This window comes from Anomaloglossus baeobatrachus, chromosome 12 (assembly GCF_048569485.1).
Source record: "Anomaloglossus baeobatrachus isolate aAnoBae1 chromosome 12, aAnoBae1.hap1, whole genome shotgun sequence".
NCBI lineage: Eukaryota > Metazoa > Chordata > Amphibia > Anura > Aromobatidae > Anomaloglossus > Anomaloglossus baeobatrachus.
In genome coordinates, this window is record NC_134364.1 from 45,889,894 (window position 1) to 45,914,893 (window position 25,000).

The window sequence follows — 25,000 nt, forward strand, 5'->3', positions numbered from 1 at the left end:
CTGGGCCATTTTTTAGTTGTTGCTGTCCCGCTGTGAAGCACAGATCGCTGTGTGTGACAGCGAGACAGCAACAACTAAATGTGCAGGCAGCAGGAGCCGGCTTCTGCGGAGGCTGGTAACCAATGTAAACATCGGGTAACCAAGAAGCCCTGTCCTTGGTTACCCGATATTTACCTTTGTTACCAGCTTCCTCCGCATTCACTGTCAGTGCCGGCTCCTGCTCTGTGCACATGTAGCTGCAGGACACATCGGGTTAATTAACCCGATGTGTGCTGTAGCTAGGAGAGCAGGGAGCCAGCGCTAAGCATTGTGCGCTGCTCCCTGCTCTGTGCACATTTAGCTGCAGCACACATCGGGTAATTAACCCGATGTGTGCTGTAACTAGGAGAGCAGGGAGCCAGCGCTCAGTGTGCGCTGCTCCCTGCTCTCTGCACGTGTAGCTGCGTGCGCTGGTAACAAAGGTTACCTTAGTTACCAAGCGCAGCATCTTCCACGCGGCGCTGGGGGATGGTCACTGGTTGCTGGTGAGCTCACCAGCAACTCGTGTAGCGACGCTCCAGCGATCCCTGCCAGGTCAGGTTGCTGGTGGGATCGCTGGAGCGTCGCAGTGTGACATCTCACCAGCAACCTCCTAGCAACTTACCAGCGATCCCTATCGTTGTTGGGATCGCTGGTAAGTTGCTTAGTGTGACTGGACCTTTAGTGTGAACACGCCGTATGTGGTTACACTGCACTCTTAGAACACCTATATTCTTTAAAGGAAGTTGGGTCAGGTCTTCATGTCTCGGATCCATCCCGTATCTACAGTAGGAGCTGTGACCAAAACCAATTGCTGATACGAACAAAAGCAGCGGACACTTACAGCAGCCATAGAATTAAGCTCATCGATGTAGAACTCCGGCCAGCTTGTCGCACTTTTGTCTTCTTCTTGGTCCTATGAAAGAGCAAAAAGCAAAAGTTAAGTTTTAACAAACATGCCAATACTAAGGCCCATCGACCAAAAAGGAACAACGCACAATAGTGCGCATAATCCCCATCAGCTGAGCTGCCGGAGGGACGAGATATATAGAAGCAAGGAATCCCATGACCACCATCAATGCTCACCCCCTCTCCTCACCAACCCTACGAGACCAAATGTGGAAAAAGTAGACACGAATTAAAGCAAAGTCGTGATTTTCTATATATAAACTAGAGAAGAAAGTCTTGAAGATGAAAAGACGGCGCCCTTAGAAGACCTGCAGAAGAAAGACAAAGCCTATTCTTCTAATGAGTTGTCACAACTGGTTTACATTTAGCTGAAAAGCAGGAATAATTACGTTACAGTCTTCAAGAGAACATCTAAGAAGTGGGATTTATTAGAAAAAGGGAAATATGGCCGACACATTGTACTGGAGTGATGGTCTGCTGGAAACACAAAAGACGCCGTCTAGAAAGGACACTTGTGGGTAAATAAAGGAAATTCATCTAATGGAACATGTTGGATTTGTAGCAGAGAGAGAGAGTATATCACAAAAGTGGCCATTTTCGGATATATAGCTCTGTATATGTGTGCAAGTTCTACCATGCTAGGTTTGAACAGTCATTTTGTGCTAACAGACGCCTTTTAAAAGGTGAACATAGAAGATGGTATTGATTATATACACACACACATCATATTAGATAGATAGTGATAATCAATACCATCTTCCATTTTAACCTTAAAAGGAGTCAATTAGGACAAAATGACTGTTCAAACCAAGCGCAGGCACTCGGTGATCTTTTACAGTTGGCTGCACCTTTGCACTTCTTGGTTTTCCATCTGTCTCTATCCTCCACTGACTTCTGTAAAGTTAGTGCCGTCAACCAAGGAAGAGGAAGATGGGCGATAGATACTGTATGTAGGTAGGAAGGCTCACTGAACTTCTTGGCCATGGCAAGGTTGTACTGGTTTGAATAGTCATTTTGGTCTGATGGACTCCCTTTCATGTGGAAATGGAAGGTGGTGTTGATCGAGTGAGGATCAAAAAGCCTTTGATTTGACAAATACCCTTTGAAAAAGTTTTTACATCTTAGCCCCACAAAATTTTCTAGGTTATACATTCAGGAAATTAGTTTTCCCCGGTTGGGTATGGCCCCCCAAAGTGTAGTAAAGATGAATGGCAGCATGGCAGATTGGAAATCATAGCTGAGCGCTAAAGGCAAGAGCTCGTGAACATCTACAAAACCGAGGTTCAGGTAAGGGCAGTTTCACACATCTGGCTTTTCTCTGGATTGGTGGATCCGGCGCACTCCAGTATGGTGTATACAGTACAATGGCATCGCGACAACCTCCGGTGGCATGCTGTCATGTGACCGAAGCATGTGACCCGGAAGTTGCCGTGCTGCCACTGTACTGTATACACTGTACTGGAGTGCGCTGGATCTGCCAATCCGGATGTGTGAAACGGCCCTAATTCAACAAAATGTGTTTTGAGGATTGGACAAAGCAAAACTGCCAATCCCCTCCCACCCCCCCCCCCCCCGATCATTCAAAAAAACAAAAAACAAAACAAAAAAAACACTCTTCAATGAGCAAGTTAACTTTCTTCTTGATTTTTCAGAATCGTCAGGCACTTTAGTATCCTGCCGATCAATTTGAGTCCAGAGACCCCCCTACTGCTCGCATAATAAACCTGCGACAAGTGTGCGGCTCAGCACACGCAGCGGGGGACGCTTAGGCAGCCTATGCTTTCTATTGAATCCATAGATCTGTGATTATTGGGGGCTCCGTTGGAGATTTTGGACTGGGGCCCATTAATGCCACGTACGCCACTGGGAAAGAGTCTCTATATTCATCCTTATTTAGTCTTTAAGTGTAAGTCAGAATTGTCTGGGTGAAATTACTCACAATAAATGGTCTGTGGAACTCAATTTAGTAAGTCATGATAACTCGGGGACAACAGTCCATAAATTCCCAGCAGTCTGTATCCTGCAGAGGGGACAGTAAACTTTTCAGCTCATCATTACGGGAGATGCTTTTTACAAGCTTATTAAACCGCTCCAGTGTGTCTGTTCTGTGCCGTTAAGTGGCACTGCTTACCCAGCGCTATACGCAAGGGTGGCGACCTTCACCTTCACGTCTGGATGTACGCCCATCTCCCCCATCATGGAAATAACCAGTCGCATGTGTAAAGTCAAATCCAGGACGCACCATCATCAGTAATACTGCTTTCTTTTGTTTTTTATTAACACTATAATGTGCAATGAGGTCTTAGCAAGGGACCTGCAATGTCAGAGGTTGGACTAAATGGGGCTTTACACGCAACGATATCGCTAACGATATGTCGTCGGGGTCACGGAATTTGTGACGCACATCCGGTGTTTTAGCGACGTCGTTGCGTGTGACACCTATGAGCGAGTGTTAACGATCAGAAATACTCACCTAATCGTTGATCATTGACACGTCGTTCATTTCCCAAATATCGTTGCTGGTGCTGGACACAGGTTGTTCGTCATTCCTGAGGCAGCACACATCGCTACGTGCGACACCCCAGGAACGACGAACAACAACGTACCTGCGTCCTGCCGGCAACTAGGTGGTTGTGTCGTTAATGCGGCTGGTCTCCGTACCTCCGCTTCTATTGGTGGGCCAATGTGTGACGGCGCATGAACCTCACCCTTAAAAAAAGAGGCTGTTCGCCGGCCACAGCGACGTCGCTAGGAAGGTATGTGTGACGGGTCCTAGCGATATTGTGTGCCACGGACAGCAATTTGTCCGTGACGCACAAACAACGGGGGCGGATGCTTTCGGTAGCGACATCGACATTACACTTGAGATCAAAGTGAGAGAACACACTATTTCCTAAATTTTGCGGTCCTTGTGTCGTCCTATGTGATTATATCCTAACATGAGGAAACTCGCAGTATTTTAAGCTTATTTCATAAATGGAATTTATTGTGAAGCATAAAATAAAAATATAAATGAGAGAAATGAAAAAAGAACACTGATGAAAATTAGAGAACACTTTTAGATCCCTGCTAGTTAGTGGTGTTAATCTGCACCTGGTGCTAATTTCGTTAATTATCTGACAAACCCTATGTAACTGGTAGCCTAACTTTCCAGTTTGCACTGACTTTGCAAACGTCGTGTGCTGTTTGAAAGTGACTGAAAACCTCCGGCAGCAGGTTGTCCAGATGAAGGCCAAAGGGGTGACCCTATCAGCCATATCAAGAGAAGTTGGTTGTTCCAAGTCTGTGATTTCAAGAATATTGCATTGTTACAACAGGATAATGTGGAAAATGTCTATGGGTATTTGTTTCAACACTGTAGCTGGAAATGCTCGCCAGTTCAGCACTAAACAGGATAAGGATCTGTCTCATCAAACAGTGTCACGACGTTTAAGGGCATTTAGACTGAAAGTTCACTCTGCAGTGACCAAACCTGGGTCATTCCATGTCAAGTGGACCAGTGGTCCCCACTCGACCTTCTCCGATTTTGCTGAAAATTTATAAGGATGTACATGTATGTTTGAAAAGAGGTCCTGTAAATGTTTAGGGCCAGATCTCAAATACATTGGGCACTGTTGACCTTTCACTGGAGGCCCCCCCCAAGCCTGCGGCTTCAGCTAAGAGGATTTTGCAAACTTTGGCACATAGCCATTAGAGTTCTATACTGGCTATGATGCTGAAATTTGGCATACTAGCTCAACTTTTGCTGCTAAACACAATAAAATTATTACCGGCTATGACAAAACAATATTTCGGCCGCAATTTTGTGTCAAAGTAGCTTGCAAAACGCCTCGCATAAAATTTATGCCAAACTTTGCCCATATATAACTCAAGACCAAAAACCAATAGGAACTGGTGCTTTGCCCTGTACATAATAATATATATATATATATATATATATATATATATATATATATATATATATATATATATATATATATATATATATATATATAATTTTATCACGTTTAGCAGCAAAAGTTGAGCTAGTATGCCAAATTTCAGCATCATAGCCAGTATAGAACTCTAATGGCTATGTGCCAAAGTTTGCAAAATCCTCTTAGCTGAAGCCGCAGGCTTGGGGGGGGCCTCCAGTGAAAGGTCAACAGTGCCCAATGTATTTGAGATCTGGCCCTAAAAATTTACAGAACCTCTTTTCAAACATACATGTACATCCTTATAAATTTTCAGCAAAATAAGAGAAGGTCGAGTGGGGACGATTTTTAAAACTGGTCCACTTGATGTGGAATGACCCACCTCTCATTAGCAGAAAGAAACAAAAGGCTAGACTCACCTTTGGTGAGGGGCATGTTGTGTGGAGAGAGGAGAAGTGTTCCACAGTTCAGGAGGTTTAATTTATTTGGGTCTGATTAAGGGTGGATGCACACCAGAAACGCGTTGATGCATACGCCAGTATAGCGTTTTCTTTGTAGATATTTGACGTCCCGTGTACAAGATTCTTCAAGTAACAAAGGATAAGCTGGAGCTGGACTATCCTGTTTCACATACTCCAAAAATCCTATAATTCATGCTAGCGCTTATTTTCTGGTTATATTCAATAAACAGTATGCAGGGAGCACCAGAGCACCCCCTAGTGGTGGCTGCAGGAAGACAGAATTTGATTACTGCACCCAATGCAGGAAAATTTGGAGCAGGGTAGTGACAAATGAAAGTAAATAACCTTAGGTGGTGGAACAGTTCACAAGCGCAAACAAAGAAAATTGGGCACAGAGACAGATTTCTTTAAACTGACGTCATTTGTTGTATGAAACGTTCTTAACGCTGCACATAATCCTTACTGTACACAGGTCCGCCGAGAGTGTGAAAAATCAATTTCTCAACGATTGTTACGGAACATGCAATCTTTCCCGTCTGGGCCGCCTTCTCTCATCAAAAACCACAGCGCCAAACAGCAGATCATTGTCTGTGACCTGGAGGGCGGCCAGCAAATAAATTGGTTTGGTTTATCTTATTTATGTTCTTTAAGATCAATTGTTTTTTGTTTTTACACCAGACACAGACACAACATTATATGAAAAACACTGCGGCCAACGCGAACGCTTCTAGATTTTCCGGTTCAGAACGTGAAATCGTTGAGATCATACGACAGAAAGGGTCGTGTTTATGCCGAGCTTACCTTCTTTTTGCTGCAATAAATTTGCCATTTTTTCTCGGCTGGAAGGGCAAACATGGCTTCTCTGTGCTTGTCTGTGAGGTCCAGTTCATCCTGAAAAAGAAAAAGTAGATATTGGTATATAAAACACAACAACAGCAGAAGCAGCAACAACAACAAAAACAGCAACAATAGCAGCAACAACAGCAAAAACAGCAACAACAGCAGCAACAACAGCAGCAAGAACAACAGCAGCAACAAAAGCAGCAGCAGCAACAAAAGCACCAACAGCAGCAGCAACAACAGCAGCAGCAACAACAGCAGCAGCAACAGCAGCAGCAGCAACAGCAGCAGCAACAACAGCAGCAGCAACAGCAGCAAGAACAACAGCAGCAGCAAAAACAACAGCAGCAGCAACAACAACAGCAACAGCAACAGCAACAGCAGCAGCAACAACAACAGCAACAACAGCAGCAGCAGCAGCAACAACAATAGCAGAAGCAGAAACAACAGCAGAAACAACAGCAGAAACAACAGCAGAAACAACAGCAGAAACAACAGCAGAAACAACAGCAGAAACAACAGCAGAAACAACAGCAGAAACAACAGCAACAGCAGCAGCAGCAGCAGCAGCAACAGCAGCAGCAACAGCAGCAGCAACAGCAGCAGCAACAGCAGCAGCAACAGCAGCAGCAACAGCAGCAGCAACAGCAGCAGCAGCAACAACAACAGCAACAACAGCAGCAACAGCAACCAAAGAATTAAAAAAAAAAGCCAACAAAACATGAGTTTCCAAATGTTCTAAATATGGATGCACCCAATATAAATGTATGAATAGTGTTTTATATACTTACTGGTGATAGAGAGGGGAAAACCCATCTAAAATTATCAGTCTTGCATAGATCACTGTCTATTTGCATAATAATGCAGAATTTTGACAAGGAAAGTTGCAAGTGAAGTGGGAATCAGCAGATTTGTGCTATTTAATCTGAGAGGAGCATGATGTAGGCGTGGAGACTCTGATTCCAGGGATGCAACTTTTTGTGCTTGGTGCTGTCGTTTCAATACAATCAGTGTTTTATCAGCAGGAGATTATCACTATAGGACTAGGTGTCTCCTGCCAGGCAGTCCTTCTAATCTGTATAATCACTCCCTCACCCCTGACTGACAGCTTGCTAACAAGGCACAGTGTACACAGTAAATGGTCAATCTGTGGTGTGGGCGGGGTTATACAGAGCTCAGCAATTTGAGCACAGCTAAATCTACAGCAGAGAAAACAGGGATTCTATTAAAAATGCAGCAACCAGCCCAGTAAGTGACATCACTGGAAACAGGGTCTCTGCTCTCAGATTGCATAGTGAAAACCTGATAACAGATTCCATTTAAGCCACGCACTGTTAGCACTCCCCTCAGTCCCCTCCCTTTAAGCCATGCACTGTTAGCACTCCCTCAGTCCCTTCCCTTTAAGCCACGCACTGTTAGCACTCCCTCAGTCCCTTCCCTTTAAGCCACGCACTGTTAGCACTCCCTCAGGCCCTTGCTCAAGTCCAGAATTTAACTTCTTGATATATCTACAGTTAGTCCTTTGACTCTATAATTTTATTTTTTTCCTTTTTGATGAAAACAGACATTTTAAAAATGAATTATAAAATGTTTAATATTTTTTGTGATTTTAATATTTTTCCATTTAACATTTTTATTACCAGAGCCTAGTCCTAGTTAGCATTAGAAAACAGAAAAACTGTAACAGCAGCTCCTAATAATAAGTTAAGTCTGTATTGAATGGTGTGCACTGCACTTGATTCAATACAGTCTTCATACATTAGCTGCTCGGTTTCAGTCATTTCAGCTGTTGCTTAAAGGGAACCTGTCATCAGAAATTTAGCTATAAACCTAAAAGTCTCCCCCTCTGCAGCTCCTGGGCTGCATTCTAGCAGGTTCCTGTACTTTTTGTGGCCCCTTTTAAACCAAAATTAAATACTTTATAAACTTTACCTTTTGCTATGTAAATTTTGTAAATCGTCCATGGGGGCGGGCGCTCTGCTGACCGTTGCTGTTCCTCCAGCAGATTAACGCCGCCCCTCAACGCTGAATTTCATATCTCAGGACGCCGCCCCTGGGCGCCCGTGGTCCCGCGCATGTGCTGTGCAACTGTAGCGGGATTGTGCACCGTGTGCACGTGTGACCGCTGGTGACGTTTTGCGCAGGCACGAGGTTATGGGCGGCGCTGTGAGTGTCATCAGCAAGTGCCGCCCATAACCTCATGACCGCACTTTCCCCTCTTCCTCCAGCGTTCTGCGCAAGCGCTTGCTGGCCAGATGACCCGACGTCACCTCTTTCCCATCTTGCCCTGCTGCAGGGTAAGATGGGAAGGAGGTGACGTCGGGTTATTTGGCCGGCGAGCGCTTGCGCAGAACGCTGGAGGCAGTGGGGGAAAGCGCGTCCACGAGATTATGGGCGGGCACTTGCGATGCAATCACAGCGCCGCCCATAATCTCGTGCTTGTGACACACGTCACCAGCGATCCTGGCGTGGGCGGCACCTCGGGCGCAGTGGGCGGCGTCCTGATGGATGAAATGGAGCGTGGGGGGACGGCGTCAATGTGCTGGAGGAACAGCAACGGTCAGAGAACCCGCCCCCATGGACGATTTACAAAAATTACATAGCAAAAAGGTACAAGTTTATAAAATATTTAATTTGATTTAAAAGGGGCCACAAAAAGGACAGGAACCTGCTAGAATGCAGCCCACGAGCTGCAGAGGGGGAAACTTTTAGGTTTCAAGCTAAATTTCTGATGACAGGTTCCCTTTAAGCAGAGTGCAGCAGTCGACATGAGTTTGTCATCGGCTGCTGCGCTCTGCATAGGCAGTGACTGAGATGAAAAAGTTCACTTCACTTGGTCACCTTGGTTGCGGTCAATACAAAGCGCAGCAGTTGATGGGAATCTCATCTTGACTGATGAGATAAGGGACCACTTTGTAAATATTGAGACTTTGCAAAAAACTATGTATTTAGCAATAAGAGTTTAATGACCTGTAAAATTCTATAAAAAAAAAAAAAAAAAAAAAAAAAATTGTGAAATTCTTGTAATTGTACTTCAATATAACATCAAAATATTTGAAATGATATAATGCCGGAAGACGGGAGCGCAATAGGGTCTTACCCAAGTAGATAGAATAAGTGACATAAAAGTTGTGAGAGTCAAAACTACTATACAGCATATATAACATCAGCCCCAACGGTAGCGCAGCTCAAACACGAGGAGTAGCGGGTACGCCGCCAATGTTATGAAGACATCAAATAAAACTGGTAAATCCTTCACAGTGATTTATTAGGTCTACTTGTTTCAGCGTAAAACTGCCTCTTCAGGACTAAATTTATATTTGGACTTAAAGAAGGAGTTGACGCGTTTCGGAGTAAAACGCCTCCTTCTGGAGCAAATATATTTGGCTCCAGTGAAGGAGTTTACGCGTTTGGAAGTAAAACTCCTTCAGGACAAATATATATTTGGACCTAAAGAAGGCGTTTATGCATTGCAGACTAAAACTCCTCCTTCAGGACCAAATACCACATTTGGTCATAAAGCAGTTTACGCATTTCAAAGTAAAACTCCTTCAGGACCAAATATATATTTGAATCTACAGAAGGAGTTTATGCGTTTTGGAGTAAAACTCCTCCAGGACCAATCATATATTTGGTCATAAAAGAGAAGTTTATGCGTTTTGGAATAAAACTCCTCCTTCAAGACGATATACCACATTTGGTCCCAAAGAAGGAGTTTACGCGTTTCGGAGTAAAACTCTTCCTTCAGGACGATATACCACATTTGGTCCTAAAGAAGGAGTTTCTGCGTTTCGGAGTAAAACTCCTCCAGGACCAATCATATATTTGGTCATAAAAGAGAAGTTTATGCGTTTTGGAGTAAAACTCCTCCTTCAAGACGATATACCACATTTGGTCCCAAAGAAGGAGTTTACGCGTTTCGGAGTAAAACACCTCCTTCAGGACCAAATACCATATTTGGTCCTGAAGAAGGAGCTTTACTCCGAAACGCCTAGCTCTAATAAATCACCATTAAGGACTTACCAGTTTGATTTGATTTCTTCACGACAGCGCCGGCATACCTCTTTCTCCTCGTCTTTAAACTATAGAAATATCTGACAAATCTAAAAACACTGAAGCCGCATGCTTTGTAAAAAACAAAATTCTGTGTAAGTCTCAGGGCTTTTGGCCACGACTGTACAGGTGAACGGTGCGCGCAGCAACAGAAAGAGAGCCGCTCTGTGTTTTCTTCACACATGAGCAAAGCCTTCAACACCTGCGCCTCTTCTAAAGCCTCTAATTTCCCGGCTGCACGCTTCCAGGGCACATGGCAGGTAAACATGAAACAGACTGCTCTTAATATTTCATTACCTGCACGAAGTTCTGGAGCCGCTTGCCTTTCATTGCCACATAAATGAGCAGCAGATGCTCGGGCGCAGCGCTGCCCCTTTGATGATAATTTATATCTACCCCTTTTGCTGTACTTGAGGGCATTATTCTTACTTCAAACAGCTCCGTCCACCACCAGACCTCAATAGCCCATATTAAACCTGTCCCTCTTGTTATTGTCTACAGCGTCACTTTATATTTTCAAACCCTCTAATTAGGAAGAATTAAAAAAAAAAAATCGTGAGAAAAGCAATTAAACCATCTATGGCTTATCCGGGACTTTGCAGCTATCCTGACATCTCTGTTTTAGTAAAGATTTGCTCCAGGAATGATATTTTGTGTAGAATATATTTAATTTTTTTATTATTATTTATTTTTAAGATTTCTGCATTGGACTTTCCTCCTGGAAATCTTTACAGGTCAATAGGAAAAGGGACCCTCAAAACTGTCAAATAAAAGTCCTTAAGCTTGTCCATACAGGACTCTGTGCCTGATCTTGAAGTTAAAGGTAATCTGTCAGCAGGTTTTTGCTTCCTCCTGTGACAGCGGCATGATGTAGGTAAAGAGGCCCTGAGTTCAATGATGTATCACTTAGATTACTGGCTGCAGCCGTTATGACAAAGTGACAGATTTTAGATTTATATGTAGCAGAGCTGAGAGAGCTGCCCCGCCCACACCAGGCTTTCCGTGTACATTTCCATAGACAGAAGCTGCCAATCACAGAAGAGGGTGGAGGTGGACTACAACTCACTGCTGCTGAGATCCACTAATGATAAAGATAAGAGGCTTAAGCTAGTATTGCAGGTAAACAAATAAAAAAAAAATAAGTGAGAGATAACAGAGGTAGGGCTGAAGTCTCTATTTTAACACTTGTAGCATGCCGTCTTCAGGTTATATTGTAGAAACCTGCTGAAAGAATCCCTTTAAGGACCCCATGCAAGGATGAATGTTGCCAAAACCCACTGGTGTCAGCGGGGCTGACGGAGCATCTGATGTATGACTTTTCCCCAAAAGATGTGTGAGTAGAGAAAGATTGGCAGTTGGGATTTCTTTTAGTTTTAAAGGGGTGGTCCACTCTGCACAGCATAGTGGCTACATCGATGTAAAGGTGATAAAGAAGGCTTTCCTCAAATACCTTGTGTAGTCAATAGTGCCTCTGAGCGGAGCTATTGTGGTCCGCTCATCCCCATCATGTGACCCCCGGGCTCCGTGACCTCTGGGATTCAGTGATGTCATGTCAACTTCCAGTTAACCCGACATCACCGAGGCGGCCCCAGTCTCCCTGAGTGACTGGGCTGTGGGCGGAGTTTCATCGCTCGTCACAGCCCAGCATCGCTTATGTTTGCGGCACTCTGCAGCGAAAGAGAGTGCTTGAGATCCTGGCCTGTGACGAGCGCTGAAACTCCGCCCACGGTATTTGACAAAAGCCTTCTTTATGAGCTTTACATCGATGTGGCCACTATGCTGTGTAGTGGACCACCTCTTTAAAGGGAAGAAAAGCTGACGCCAGAGGAGTCTGCCAGCGACTTTATCCTCTATCCTGAAATCTTGGTCGAGTCGAGCGCTTATATGTATGGAGGAGAGAGCAGTCTGCCAAACAAACAGCCTGCTGACAGACATATCATGTGTACGCCAGCTACTTTTTCGCCAGTTTCATAATTTTGGAAGTTTGATTTTTTATTTTTTTTTTTATTAACACAGTGGCACTTAATCAAAACGAGATAGGCAATATTGGAGCATGCGATCCCGGCAGGCGACATCAGGGCACAGTAATATGCCGCGTTGCATTTTCCCCTGTGACCAGGAACGTCGGTTTATACAGTGGAGGATGTGAGTTCACGTCTCCTTCCTCCTATACAGCTCTTTATTTCCTATCCTTGCTCGTTCTGCGCTGTGGTCACACAGACAGGCCTCCCGGGTCACAGACAGCCCCAATTAACAAGTCATCTCCTATTCTGTGCATGAAGTCATTGCCGTCAGAGAGAACACCCTGTCATCACGAGGGGGGGGGATCACACACAAAGATAATCTACAAAACTACACGTTTTATGGTTTATATAGCCTAATTAGGTTATGATTAAGTGGCTCCATAATCATTAGTTTATTTGAAATGAGCATTCCCATCTCAAAGATCCGTAGCTGTAATAACAGTAATCTTACCAAATACCTCCAATTAGAAATGTAGTATAGTTTTCCTGATTAGCCATGTCTCTTACCTCATGTGCAGGGCATTGCAGCTTAGGTATCCATGGTTACGACCACGAGCAACTAACTGTCACTATATGAGTGGACTAAGTATAACAATCGCAAGGTGTTTGTATCTTCTCCCCGTGTTTGCGGGGGTTTCCTCCCACACCCCAAAGACATACTAATAAGGGAATTTAGATTGTGAGTCCCAATGGGGACAGTAATGAAGGTACCTGTAAAGCGCTGCGGTATATGTTGGCGCCGTATAATGGGTTAAAAGTTTTATTTCTGGCCTATAAGAACTTTCTTTCAGAAAGTTATATTCACACTTCTATTGCAGTCCCCTATCTGGCTCTGTTACTGCTTTAAAGGGTTATTCCCTATATACTACATTATCCCCTACTATGGATACTGTCAAAATAGTAAATTATTAATCACTGGGGTCAAACTGCTGGGATCCTTTGTGATCCAGCTTTGTATCCCAAAAACCACAGACTTTAAAGTAACCTGTCACCAGATTTGGGGCCTATAAGCTGCGGCCATCACCAGTGGGCTCTTATATACAGCATGTTAGAATGCTGTATATAAAAGACCAGGCGGCTGTGTAGAACGTAAAAAACACTTTATACCACTTAACTAAAATGTCGCTGCGGAGCAGATGGGTCGGATCGGTGTCCCCGTTCTCCGGTACTTGCACCTCCTTTTTCGGCCATCTTTGTCCTCCATCTTCTGAAGCCGGGGTGCATGATGCGTCCTACATCATCCACACTAGCCGACACTGGGGTCCTGCGCAGGTGCACTTTGATCTGCCCTGAGCATGGCAGATCAAAGTATTGTAGTGTGCCTGCGCAGGATCTTAATGCCGGCTATTGTGGAGGACGTTGGACGCGTCATGCACCCAGGCTTCAGAAGGAGGAGGACAAAGATGGCCGAAAGAGGAGGCTCCGCACCTGGAGAACAGAGACGCCCATCTGCACCGCACTGACCGTTTAGGTAAGTATTATAAAGTGATTATGTTCTCACAGCGGCCTGGGCTCTTATATACAGTATGTTAGAATGCTGTATATAAGAGCCCGGTGGTGATGGCCAAAGCTTATAGGCCCCAAATCTGTTGACAGTTCACTTTAAAGAGAACGAACCACCAGGATTTTGTGATATGAAGTAAAGGCAGTGCCATATTGGCACTATGATGCTGAATCCAGGCATATCTGTTATAGAAAGATACGAAGCTTGGTTGCTGAAATATTGGTAATCAAAGTTGCAGAAATGCCCTGTACTGTGATTCACAGGTGCAGCGGGGGCGGGCCTTTGTGCACGGCATTTCTGCAACTTTGATTAAGGATATTTCATCAACCAAGCATCCGATCTTTCTATAACAGGTATGCCTGGATTCAGAATCATAGTGCCAGTATGGCACTGCCTTTACTTTATATAGAAAAATTCTGCTGGATGGTTGTCTTTAAATGGAGCAGAGGTCGAGCATGCACTCCTTGTTTTTGGGACTGTAAGTTGCCGCTTATTTTTCTACTAAAGTGATATACCTAATCATGTTAGGGGGATGTTCACACAGTTTCTTGATGCAGATTCTGCTCCAAAATCCCCAGGAAAAATTATTTCTAATAAATGGATTCAGCTTCCTGTTCATTTCAATGAGAAGTAATAATTGTGCTATATTTTTTTCCCCATTTGAAAAAAGAAGAAACATGTCAATGCTAAAGACCTTATTGCATAAAAAGCAGCTCCAAATTTTACTTTTAAATCAACTGTGAAAAAAAAATGCTCAAGAAACAAAAAAAAAACACTAAAAAATAAATATAAAAAAAAATACACCAAAAACATGGCCGGTAAAATACAGATAAAAACACTGTGGCCTTAACCAAACGTTCTCAATGTGGAGAGTTAGGCAATAACCTTTATGGCACCTAAACAGGTGTGGTACAAAGACACTAATCAAGACACGGGTGTAGCATTCTTAATTGTGCTATATTTCTTTCCCCATTTGAAAAAAAGAAGCAACATGTCAATGCTAAAGACCTTATTGCATAAAAAGCAACTCCAAATTTTACTTTTGAATCAACTGTGAAAAAAATAAATAAAATGCTCAAGAAACAAAAAAACAATGTAAAAAATATATATAAAAAAAATACACCAAAAACTTGGCCAGTAAAATCCACATAAAAACACCGTGCAAACATACCCTGGCCTTAACCAAACATGTTGTCAATGTTAAGAGTTGGGAAATAACCTTTATGGCACCTAAACAGGCGTGGTACAAAGACACTAATCAAGACACGGGTCCATCATTCTTAGCGCCAGTGCCTGAAACAGGACTAAACTATTGTTTAGTGTCGCATTGGCCTAATAACAGGCAATAACTCTAGCACCTCCCTCATGTCCTCAGTAATAATCACACGAGTAGTTGTTGTAACAATATACAGGAAGGTAGTAAAAACTTACATAATCTGTGTATATACAGCCATGGCCAAAAGTGTTGGCACCCTTGAAACTGTTCCAGAAAGTCAAGTATTTCTCTAAGAAAATTATTGCAATTACACAAGTTTTGCTAGATATGTTTATTTCCTTTGTGTGTATTGGAACAAAAAAAATAAAAAAAACATAAGAAAAAAGGTAAATTGGACATAATTTTACACAAAACCACAATAATAGTCACAACCAAATTGTTGTCCCCGTTAATTAAATATTTGGTTGCACATCCTTCAGAACTCTCCAGCGCTTTGTTTCCATCCATTTCTGGGGGCTTCTTCAAGATTGATTGGGGTCACTGTCCTGGAAGACCCATGACCTAGGACGCAAACCCAGATTTTTAACAAAGGGCTCTACATTGCAACCCAAAATCCGTTGGTAATTTTCAGATTTCATGATACCTTGCACACAGTTAAGACACCCAATGCAAGAGGCAGCAAACAACCCCAAAACATCTTTGAACCTCCACCATATATGACTGTAGGTCCTGTGTTCTCCACTTTGTAGGCTTAATTAAGTTGTTAGTAAAGAGTAGAATGATGTGCTTTACCAACAAGCTCTATCTTGGCCTCATTTGTCCACAAGACTCTTTGCCAGAAGGATTTTGGCAAACTCCAATTTAGGTTTTTTAGGTCTCTGTGTCAGCTGTGGGGTCCTCCTGAGTCTTCTCCATAGTGTTTCATTCATTCATTCATGACAAGCCTACAACCTGCCGTAACCCTCAGTCTGATATAGCGCCGCACAACCAGCTCTACCCTCACCTACTGTATCCTCACCTATCCCTTGAAGACTAAGCCCTCGAGGGCAGGGACCTTTGTCCTCCTGTACCAGCCTGTGCCTTGTATTATTTATGATTATTGTACTTGTCCCTATTATGTATACCCCTTTCCCATGTAAAGCGCCATGGCGCTATAATAATAAATAATAATAATAATTTAAATCTCGACGGATAGATCGCACTGACAATGATGCACCCTAAGCCTGCAGGACCTCTTGAATGTCTGTGGAACTTGATTAGGGCTGCTTACCCACCATGACTGTCCTGCGTTGCAGCCTTCCATCAATTTTTCTCTGCCGTCCACGTCAAGGGAGATTAACTACTGTGCCATGGGTTGTAAACTTCTTGATTACATTACACAATTCTGGTTCTCAAGTATTCAGACAGTTCTCTTCTCTTCTTTCTGTTCGCCACGCTTAGAGTGGCACACACAGATATTCAATGCAAAGATTCAGTCAACTTCTCCCCTTTTTATCTGGTTTCAGATGTGATTTTCATATTGCCCACACCTGTTATTTGCCACTGGTGACTTTGAATGAGCATCACATGCTTGAAACAAAGGTTGTTTATCACAATTTTGGAAAGGTGCCAACAATTTTATCTGAAATTATGTCCAATTTGCCTTTTTTCTCTGTTTTTTTTTGTGTCATTCCAAAACACACAAAGGAAATAATTATGAGTATAACAAAATGTGTTTTTTTTTTGGGGAAGAAATAGTTCATTTTTTGGAACAATTTCAAGGGTGCCAACATTTTCGGACATGACTGTATGACTACATAATACAGAACGCAGTTTAATCTTTTTTTGTGGCTAGCTTTAGTAAAACAGTGCGATAGTGTGCACAGGATGGCAAAGGATGTCCTTGCGTGACAGACAGACTGTGTAGTGTTAAAGTAGGAAATGAGCAAGGGAAGTAAATTAGTACTTTTATTTTGGGGGCAATGTGCTCCTCACTGTAATTCTGAGCGGTGTTACCATACATAGTTTGCAGTGTATTGTGCAGACCTAGAAGGTTGCGATTGAGGGATTGTACCCAAGAGGGTAGTTTGTTTGTTTTTGAGATCACAAAGTAAAAAGTCGAATCCATAAAAGAAAGTATAATTATAACATGCTGAAAAGTTCATATAAGCAACAATGGCGGAACATGAGATTGTGGTTGGGCTTAAAGTGTAACCGTCGTATTCATTTGTATTAAAATGGTTTACACCTAACAGCGAGCAGTCATCCACATTATATGGAGACATCGTAAACAAATGCTTTGGAAATTGGCCATTAAACTGCTTAGTTGCCAGTAATATCAGAAGTTACATGACAATGGCTGAGAACTCTACGACTGCAACGTTGGCATCATTCACGTCAGAGTCAACAAATTGCCGAACTGTATCAAGTCTGGTGATTTTACAAATTTACTGAGTAGACATGAGCGAATGGATTTGCAGGATTTTGGTCCGGCGGCCAAGTTATTAGTTTGTGGCCACTGGACATAAGCAATGGTAACCATCTCCGCATCAGATGGCATCCCAATCTACTCTTGATTAGCCAGCCTGGTGTCACGTCATCATTCCGGTGTGATGCACATACAACACCTTGCCAGGCCGGCTAATCAAAGAAAGTAGATGTAGTCAGGGAGGAGGGGTCTTTTAGGGCTCCTATGATATACTGACCTAGCCACTGGACCAGGAAAGGGCAAATTTATACACCCATCTCTATTACTGAGACTAAGGGGTACTTTGCACGTTGCGACATCGCTACTGCGATATCGTCGGGGTCAAATCGAAAGTGACGCACATCCGGCGCCAGAAATGATGTTGCAACGTGTAAAGCCTAGATGCGCCGATAAACGATCGCAAAAGCGTTGTAAATCGGCGATCTGTGTAGCGGTCGGTCATTTCCATAATGTCGGGTCGACCGCTGTTACGATGTTGTTCCTCGTTCCTGTGGCAACACACATCGCTGTGTGTGAAGCCGCAGGAGTGAGGAACATCTCCTTACCTGCCTCCACCGGCAATGCGGAAGAAAAGAGGTGGGCGGGATGTTTACGTCCCGCTCATCTCCGCCGCTCCGCTTCTATTGGTCACTATGACGCCGCACGACCCGCCCCCTTAGGAAGGAGGCGGTTTGCCGGCCAGAGCGACGTCACAGGGCAGGTAAGTGCGTGTGACGCTGCTGTCGCGATAATGTTCGCTACAATAGCTATCACAAGATATCGCATGTGCGACGGGGCGGGTACTATCGCGCTCGGCATCGCTAGCATCGGCTAGCGATGTCGCAGCGTGCAAAGTACCCCTTAGGATTAAACTCCCACTGAGCAAATTTGATATTCACACGGCTGTGTCATGGTCAGAGTATGGACAGTGCTTCTTAGACCGGCCGCTGGACTCCTGACCGAACGTGCCAACCTCATAGACGCACGACTGGTCAGTGAGTCGCAATTTGTACTTTGCCTCATTCACACATCCGTGTGTCACAGTCAAAGGATTTCCCAGCTGAAAATCTGCTGTAGAAAAAACCTGCCAAAAAAACTGACTGATACTATGGATTTCAACTTTACAAAAAAAAAAAACAATTCATGCTGCGGATATCATCCTTAGGCCCTGTGCACACGCTGCTGTTTTTGACGCTGTTTTTTCTTCTTTTTTTTTTTTTTAAAACTGCATCAAAATCTGTATGCCTCTCCTGAAGCCAGCAAAGTCTGTGGAATTTTGGATTTACTGTGCACACGAATCTTTTTTTTTTTCCCCATGTGGTTTAGGTGCAGATTTTGATGCAGAAAATGTCAACAATTGGTACAGTTTAGCAGCATTTTTTCACACATTGACTTCAATTACATCAAACACTGCACCGAAACCACATTAAAACTGCATCTGGTTTTTGACGCTTTTTTTTTTTTTTTTTGCCACAACATGCAGAAAATGTCTGCGCCAAATCTGCAGCAAGCGCACATAGCCTTAGACTGAGTTTTTCGAGGAGGTTTTGGAGCAGAAACTAAACAGGAATTCTCCAATTTTTAAAACTTCTAAAAGCTTGAGAATTTCCACTAAGTTTTTGTTCCGAAAACTTAGCCAAAAAACACTCAAACTATTCCTATTAATTTCTACTGGAAATCCAATTTGCGTTTAGTTTATTTTTTTCTTTAAGCGTTTTTTAAAATCTATGTAAAAAAAAAAAAAAAAGTAAAGTTTTCATCACTTCTTTTGAGGAAATTATTCAAAACTGTACACTGTCAAATGAAAAAGCTTCAAGAAAAAAAAGAAAAAAAAACAAACTCATCCAAAACCTTCAGGAAAAAAAATCCTCTAAACCACCCCCCACAAAAGAAGTGTATACAGATGCCGTTCCCTTTTGAATGCCTCAAAAAAAAACTGTGTGAACAGAGCCTAAGGCCGGGGCCACACAGGGCACTAGTGCGATCCTCGCATGACACTCGGATCCCACTGGCAGCACAGCGGGAGCCGAGTGTCATGCGAGTGTCCCTGCGACTGAGGTCCGACTGTGCGAGCGGACCTCAGCTCGGGGGGCGGGCCGGCACTGAGAAGGGAGGGAGGGATTTATCTCCCACTGTAGCCGGCTATTGCGATTCTCGCACTGCACTCGTGGTACACCGGTGTACCGCGAGTGCAGTGCGATTTTTCTCTCGCCCCATAGACTTGAATGGGTGCGAGAGAAAGAGTCGCATTACAATCGCTGGATGCTGCGATTGTTTTCTCGGTCCGAATAGGGCTGAGAAAATAATCGCTCATGTGTTCTGACACCCAGGCTAATTAATGTTGGTCCGAGTGGAATGTGATGTTTTATCGCACTCCACTCGCACCGTTTTTCTCGCCGTGTGGCTTAGGCCTAAGTGTTTGAATTGAAATGATTCTTTCGATGTGGAATTTTACGCAGACCTGCACCAAAATCCACATAAAAACTTGCTTCAAAAAAACTTTGTCCGTACGGCAAGTTTTTTTTTTCTCAACATGGTGCTGAAAACCTCACAGAGAAAAATAAATAAGACATTTCACATCTTCAATGCAAAATCCTCAAGAAAACCAGTCAAGACTTGATACTGTCATGGCAAAAACTGCATGAAATTTTGAAGTGGATTTCTCTTGAAATCAGTCTATCCTCCTAATAAACTCCTCTGCAATATAACGGTAAGTTCACACAACCACCTGATGCAAAGGCGCTGTATTTATGCTAGGAAATCTGCAACAACCTTTGGCGCTGTGGATTTTACTGCAGGTTTTTCCTATGCGGGGGGAAGTCATTGGTGGAAATGTCCCATTGCCGCTAATATTCATTTACAATCATGTCCGTCCATCAAATAGAAAGTACTCTACATACCATCAGTCAGCAATAGTTACATCTGACATGGATGAAGTTGCTGACTACACTGGCCCGGTTACCCTTAGATATCATTTACTGCCTTGCATCTGTGATGCCCCTGGACTATCAGGTTGTCACAGGGTATTGCACAATCTGCCCTCCTGTGCAATATCCACCTCCTCCTTGGTTATGGGTCCCCAACTATATGGTGTTGCCTACATCAGCTGATTAAAATCCTAGGTACACTCTGCACCACACCCACCAGACACACCAGTGGACGGCCTGAGTGGAATAGAGTCACCCACTTGGGGGGTTGGTTAAGGGGAGGTCAGGAGAGTCAGGAGTAGCAGCGGTCGAGTAGTAGTAGGAGGAGAGGGTAGTAGGTTGGAAGTGAAGGAGAGAGGAGGTCAGGAGCCGGGCTCCGTGGAAGCATCTAGGTAGCAGATGGTGGTCTGAACCTAGTAGGAGCTGGACCCTTGGTCGCAGGGGATCGTGACAAGGGGCACGGAACTGTCGAGGAGGGCAGCCGGCGGCCTTGTACCATCACCGGGCTAGGACCAGGGCACGACGGGGTACGTGGACCCTAGGTCAGGGAGTAGCTTCAGGCAACCTAACAATTTACCCAACGAGAACAGAGCCTTCAAGATCCACTCTCCACCCGCTCCAAAATCGGGGTACTAGCGCAACGAGGGGGATAGGACTTTCCCCTAAAACGGTCCAGAAAATCCCAAGCGTGAACCCTGAGAGCAAGCTCCCTCAGTTAGCCATACTGGGGAGCAGGACTCGGCAAGTTCCATACTACCGGGACCAACAGAGAAGTAAACTTAGTGTCAGGAGGCAGGTCACGGATCAACAGGCAGCACCATTGGGAACGGGACCTGAACTAAGCTCCCCTCAGCGGCAGTGGTGTCCAGAACTTTGGTTTATCCAGTTGTCGATGTCAGCTTAATGGACTGAGTGAGTACACAAGTGACCCCCTTTTGCATCCACCGGCACTCCCCTCTACCAATCACCGAGTCCCGGGGTATTCCCCCTACCCGTGGAGGGTCACAACACCTGGCTGCCCTAATTCCATCACCCCATGTACTCCCAACTGCAGCGGTGGTACTCCAAATTACCACATACCACGGGTGGCGTCACGAACTCTAATAAAATCCCCTGTATATACCCCCCTTCATTTGAGTGGCCGCACGACCTCCGGGTCCGGAGACCCCTCGAGCCACCGCGGATCCGGATCTGAGCAGCTCAGCTGCTGGCACGGGGGCGGCACACCTCCACTGCCAGCAACACTAAGATTTGCAGAATTTGCATCAAATACTGAAAATAAACTAATGGCGATCTCGGCCTCATGGTTTGCGCAGTTTCTTCTTCCACTTTAAGAAGTACAAGCCTCATTTCAGCAGGAATGTCTCTGTGCCAGGTAAACAAGGGCGGCCGGGCCACGAGTTGTATTACAGGATACGGCACGGCCGGGCTCATTAGTCGTGGGCAGAAGAGTAAACAGTAAGTGATCAGACGCCATTGATTCCAGACACTCAGTTTGTATAACACACACATCCAGTGAACACATCGGGCGGGAGACATTATGCGATCAATACCCAGGTCTGACTGTGTGCCGGTCCCCAATCCTGGACAATAACAAGGCAGACTAAGTGCGTATGTTACTAATCCACTACTCTATATAAAATATACATTATATCATGGAAAAGACAGCAGCTAACTCAACCAGTCTAGTGCTACATATGCACAATTATAGGTAAAGAATGCTCAACATCGACATTAGGCCTCAGCCATCAAAACTGCCTTTGTTGCTCATAGCAACCAATCACAGTGCAGCTTTCATCTTACCAGAGAAGTGTAAGAAATGAGAGCTGAGATCTGATTGGTTGATATGGATTTTAAAGAAAAACTAATATCCGCACACATACTGTACATACACACACACGTTGTATGTATGTAAGAAATTATATATTATATATATAATTATATACGCATACATACACAGACAGTCATATAAACACACACACTTTATACATATATGCTAAAATATATATATAACAAAAAATATTATATATATTATATACACACAGACATTCATATACACACACACAGACTTTATACATATATGCTTATATATATAAATTATATTATATATTATATTATATACACACAGACATTCATATACACACACACACTTTATACATATATGCTAATATATATATTATATACACATACATACACACACACATTCATATAAACACACACTTTATACATATATGCTAATATATATTATATACACATACATACACACACAGACATTCATATACACGCACACACTTTATACATATATGCCTATATATATATATATATATATATATATATATATATACATACATATACACACACACACACACACACACACACACACACACACACACACACACACACACACGTATATATATATATTTTTATTATAAAAACATGCATTAAAAGATTGCTGTAAGAAATGTTTCCAGTATCAATTCCAGCATCAGTCAGGCAGTTATAGCAGAGGAGATGCAGATTCAGGCAGGGGGTGTTAGATACCGTGTCATGTCCCAGTTTCTGCACCAAATAATGTACATACAACAGAGTAACAGGCAGTTAGACATTCAGTATATTCAGGCATCAGACCCCAGACAGCATCAATAACACTGCGCCAAGGTTCTTACGGTGGCTTCTCGGTGCATCAGGGCGCGATGCAGAATACAACATCGTCTTAATGAGAAGCTGAGTGCAGCGCTGAATCTTAATACGATGTCCTGAGATAAAATGCCTGAACCGCAGTGTAACAATAAATCAGCTGTGGGTTTTCTGAGTATGGACCGTGACGTCCGCACGGGCTGTGGGTCACTGGACCACAATGTGACAGCCTCTTAGGTATATAGGAGGTTGTTGAGTTCAGGTCAAGAAACCCGCGGCTGCTACATGCAGACCGCAAAAACCCACGTGTGTGAATCCGGCATAAAATCTCTTATACTTATCAGGTAATGCTGTAATAATACCACATCTATAAATCCCATAATACACATGTCTGAACCCGCCGATTTCAGGATTGTCAGCAAGTCTAATATGTATGGGGGGGGCCGCCATTATTTTGCCTGAGTAAATGGAGTAGCTTTAGGAATAAGCGACAACCGCTCTTATATGAGATTGATATAGCCGCTCTATCACATCATTAGAAGTGAATGGGGCACACACCACTGTGCTATACACAAAGTGGACTATGGGGTCCCAATACTCAAGATTGGTGCAGATACCAATGAGCGTACAGTTCTTTTACCTTTACTGTAAATTAATGATGATATTTGTATTTAATGGAATACTCTATTATGTCAAACCAATAAGATCACATTTCCGCCAATCGTAATCACTTTACCAACGTACTCTTTAGAGTATTACAGCGGCACTTACCACCAATTCTGCAAACATGGCGTCGAGCTCCTCAGCTGGGGGGATGGGCAACGCAGGCTCCATTGAATGCAGTGCAAAATTGCTGTCATTTCGTAACCGGTAGGTGATCTCCGGATGTTCATTGCTTCGAAAACAGCAGAAGATGAAGGAGATTCCACGGTTACTCCTCTTCCTCGGAGCCATGGCTGGGAGACTTAAGAGTCAATCCTTCCTAAGAAATCCTGGAGGAAAAAAAAGAAAAAACATGTTAATATGTTGTACGATTACCAGATCAAAATGAAGAAATGTTAGGTTTTCCATCTTGTCATGAGGAATCATTAAACTAAAAACAAAAAACAACATATCTCCTAACGTACCCCTCAGAATATCCATAAGCCTATCCAGTTTATATAGCAAGACAACCCAACAAAAATACGGAACGGCTGGCAGGAGCACAAAAAAGCATGGGAGTACCATGATGGCTCAGTATTTAGGTGTCCAGTATTTAGATGTCACTACCACTCCTATGTGTATTTCCTCCCTGTGTTTGGGTTCTCAAATTTCTTGGCACAAAACAAAAAACATACCAAAACCACCATAAAGCCTATAAAAACAAGGGAATGATCTAGTGGGATCCACCATGGTCAGAGGAGGATTACTACTCCTGTACAGTGCTGCGTGATAAATACCGTATTTTTCAGATTATAAGACGCACTTTTCCTCCCAAAAATGTGGGGAGGAAAATGTGGGGTGCGTCTTAAAACCCAAATATAGGTTACTGGGGGGAAGTGGAGAGGGGTCAAAGGAAGCAGGGCTAATGCTTTGCGGTGTGCTGTGGGCGCAGCTCTGTACCAGGGCTTTGGGTGTGGGGCTGCTCTGTACCGGGAGTGGTAAGGCAGAAGCCATTCTGATGATGGCGTTGAGGGCTTCAAATAATGGCGCCCAGAGTCGGCGCGTCCACAAGATGAAGCTCCCGACTCAAGCTATCATCTGCGCACGTGCACACTCCAGCTGCCATTTCTTTGAAGCCTGCACCGCCAACATTTTCAGACTGGCCCATGCCTCCCGCTCACCGCACAGAGCAGAGCCGTGTCCACAGCCCCAGCACAGAGCAGTGCCACACAGAGCATCGTCACGTCCACAACCCCAGCACAGAGCAGCGCCACACAGAGCAGCGTCGCGTCCACAGCCCCGGCACAGAACAGCGACCACAGTGAGCGTCTGGGTCTCCCTCTGCCCCACCAGCATCGCCGTAATGCAGCACCGCTCCTGCCTCCTGTGACCCCCCCACTCTACCACCG

General features: G+C 43.9%; 1 protein-coding gene across 6 annotated transcripts in view; it reads right to left on the reverse strand.

Annotated features, from left to right (window-relative positions):
• DAAM1 (dishevelled associated activator of morphogenesis 1) overlaps nucleotides 1-25,000 on the reverse strand; it is a 317,520-nt gene that overhangs the window by 117,402 nt on the left and 175,118 nt on the right. For all 6 annotated transcript variants that reach the window (XM_075330205.1, XM_075330206.1, XM_075330203.1 and 3 more), the window contains 3 exons: nucleotides 23,721-23,941; nucleotides 6,104-6,193; nucleotides 863-934 (listed from right to left, as the gene is read on the reverse strand). In XM_075330205.1, the coding sequence (XP_075186320.1) occupies nucleotides 863-934; nucleotides 6,104-6,193; nucleotides 23,721-23,903 (345 nt within the window). In that variant the 5' untranslated portion in view covers nucleotides 23,904-23,941. The remainder of the gene's footprint in view (nucleotides 1-862; nucleotides 935-6,103; nucleotides 6,194-23,720; nucleotides 23,942-25,000) is intronic.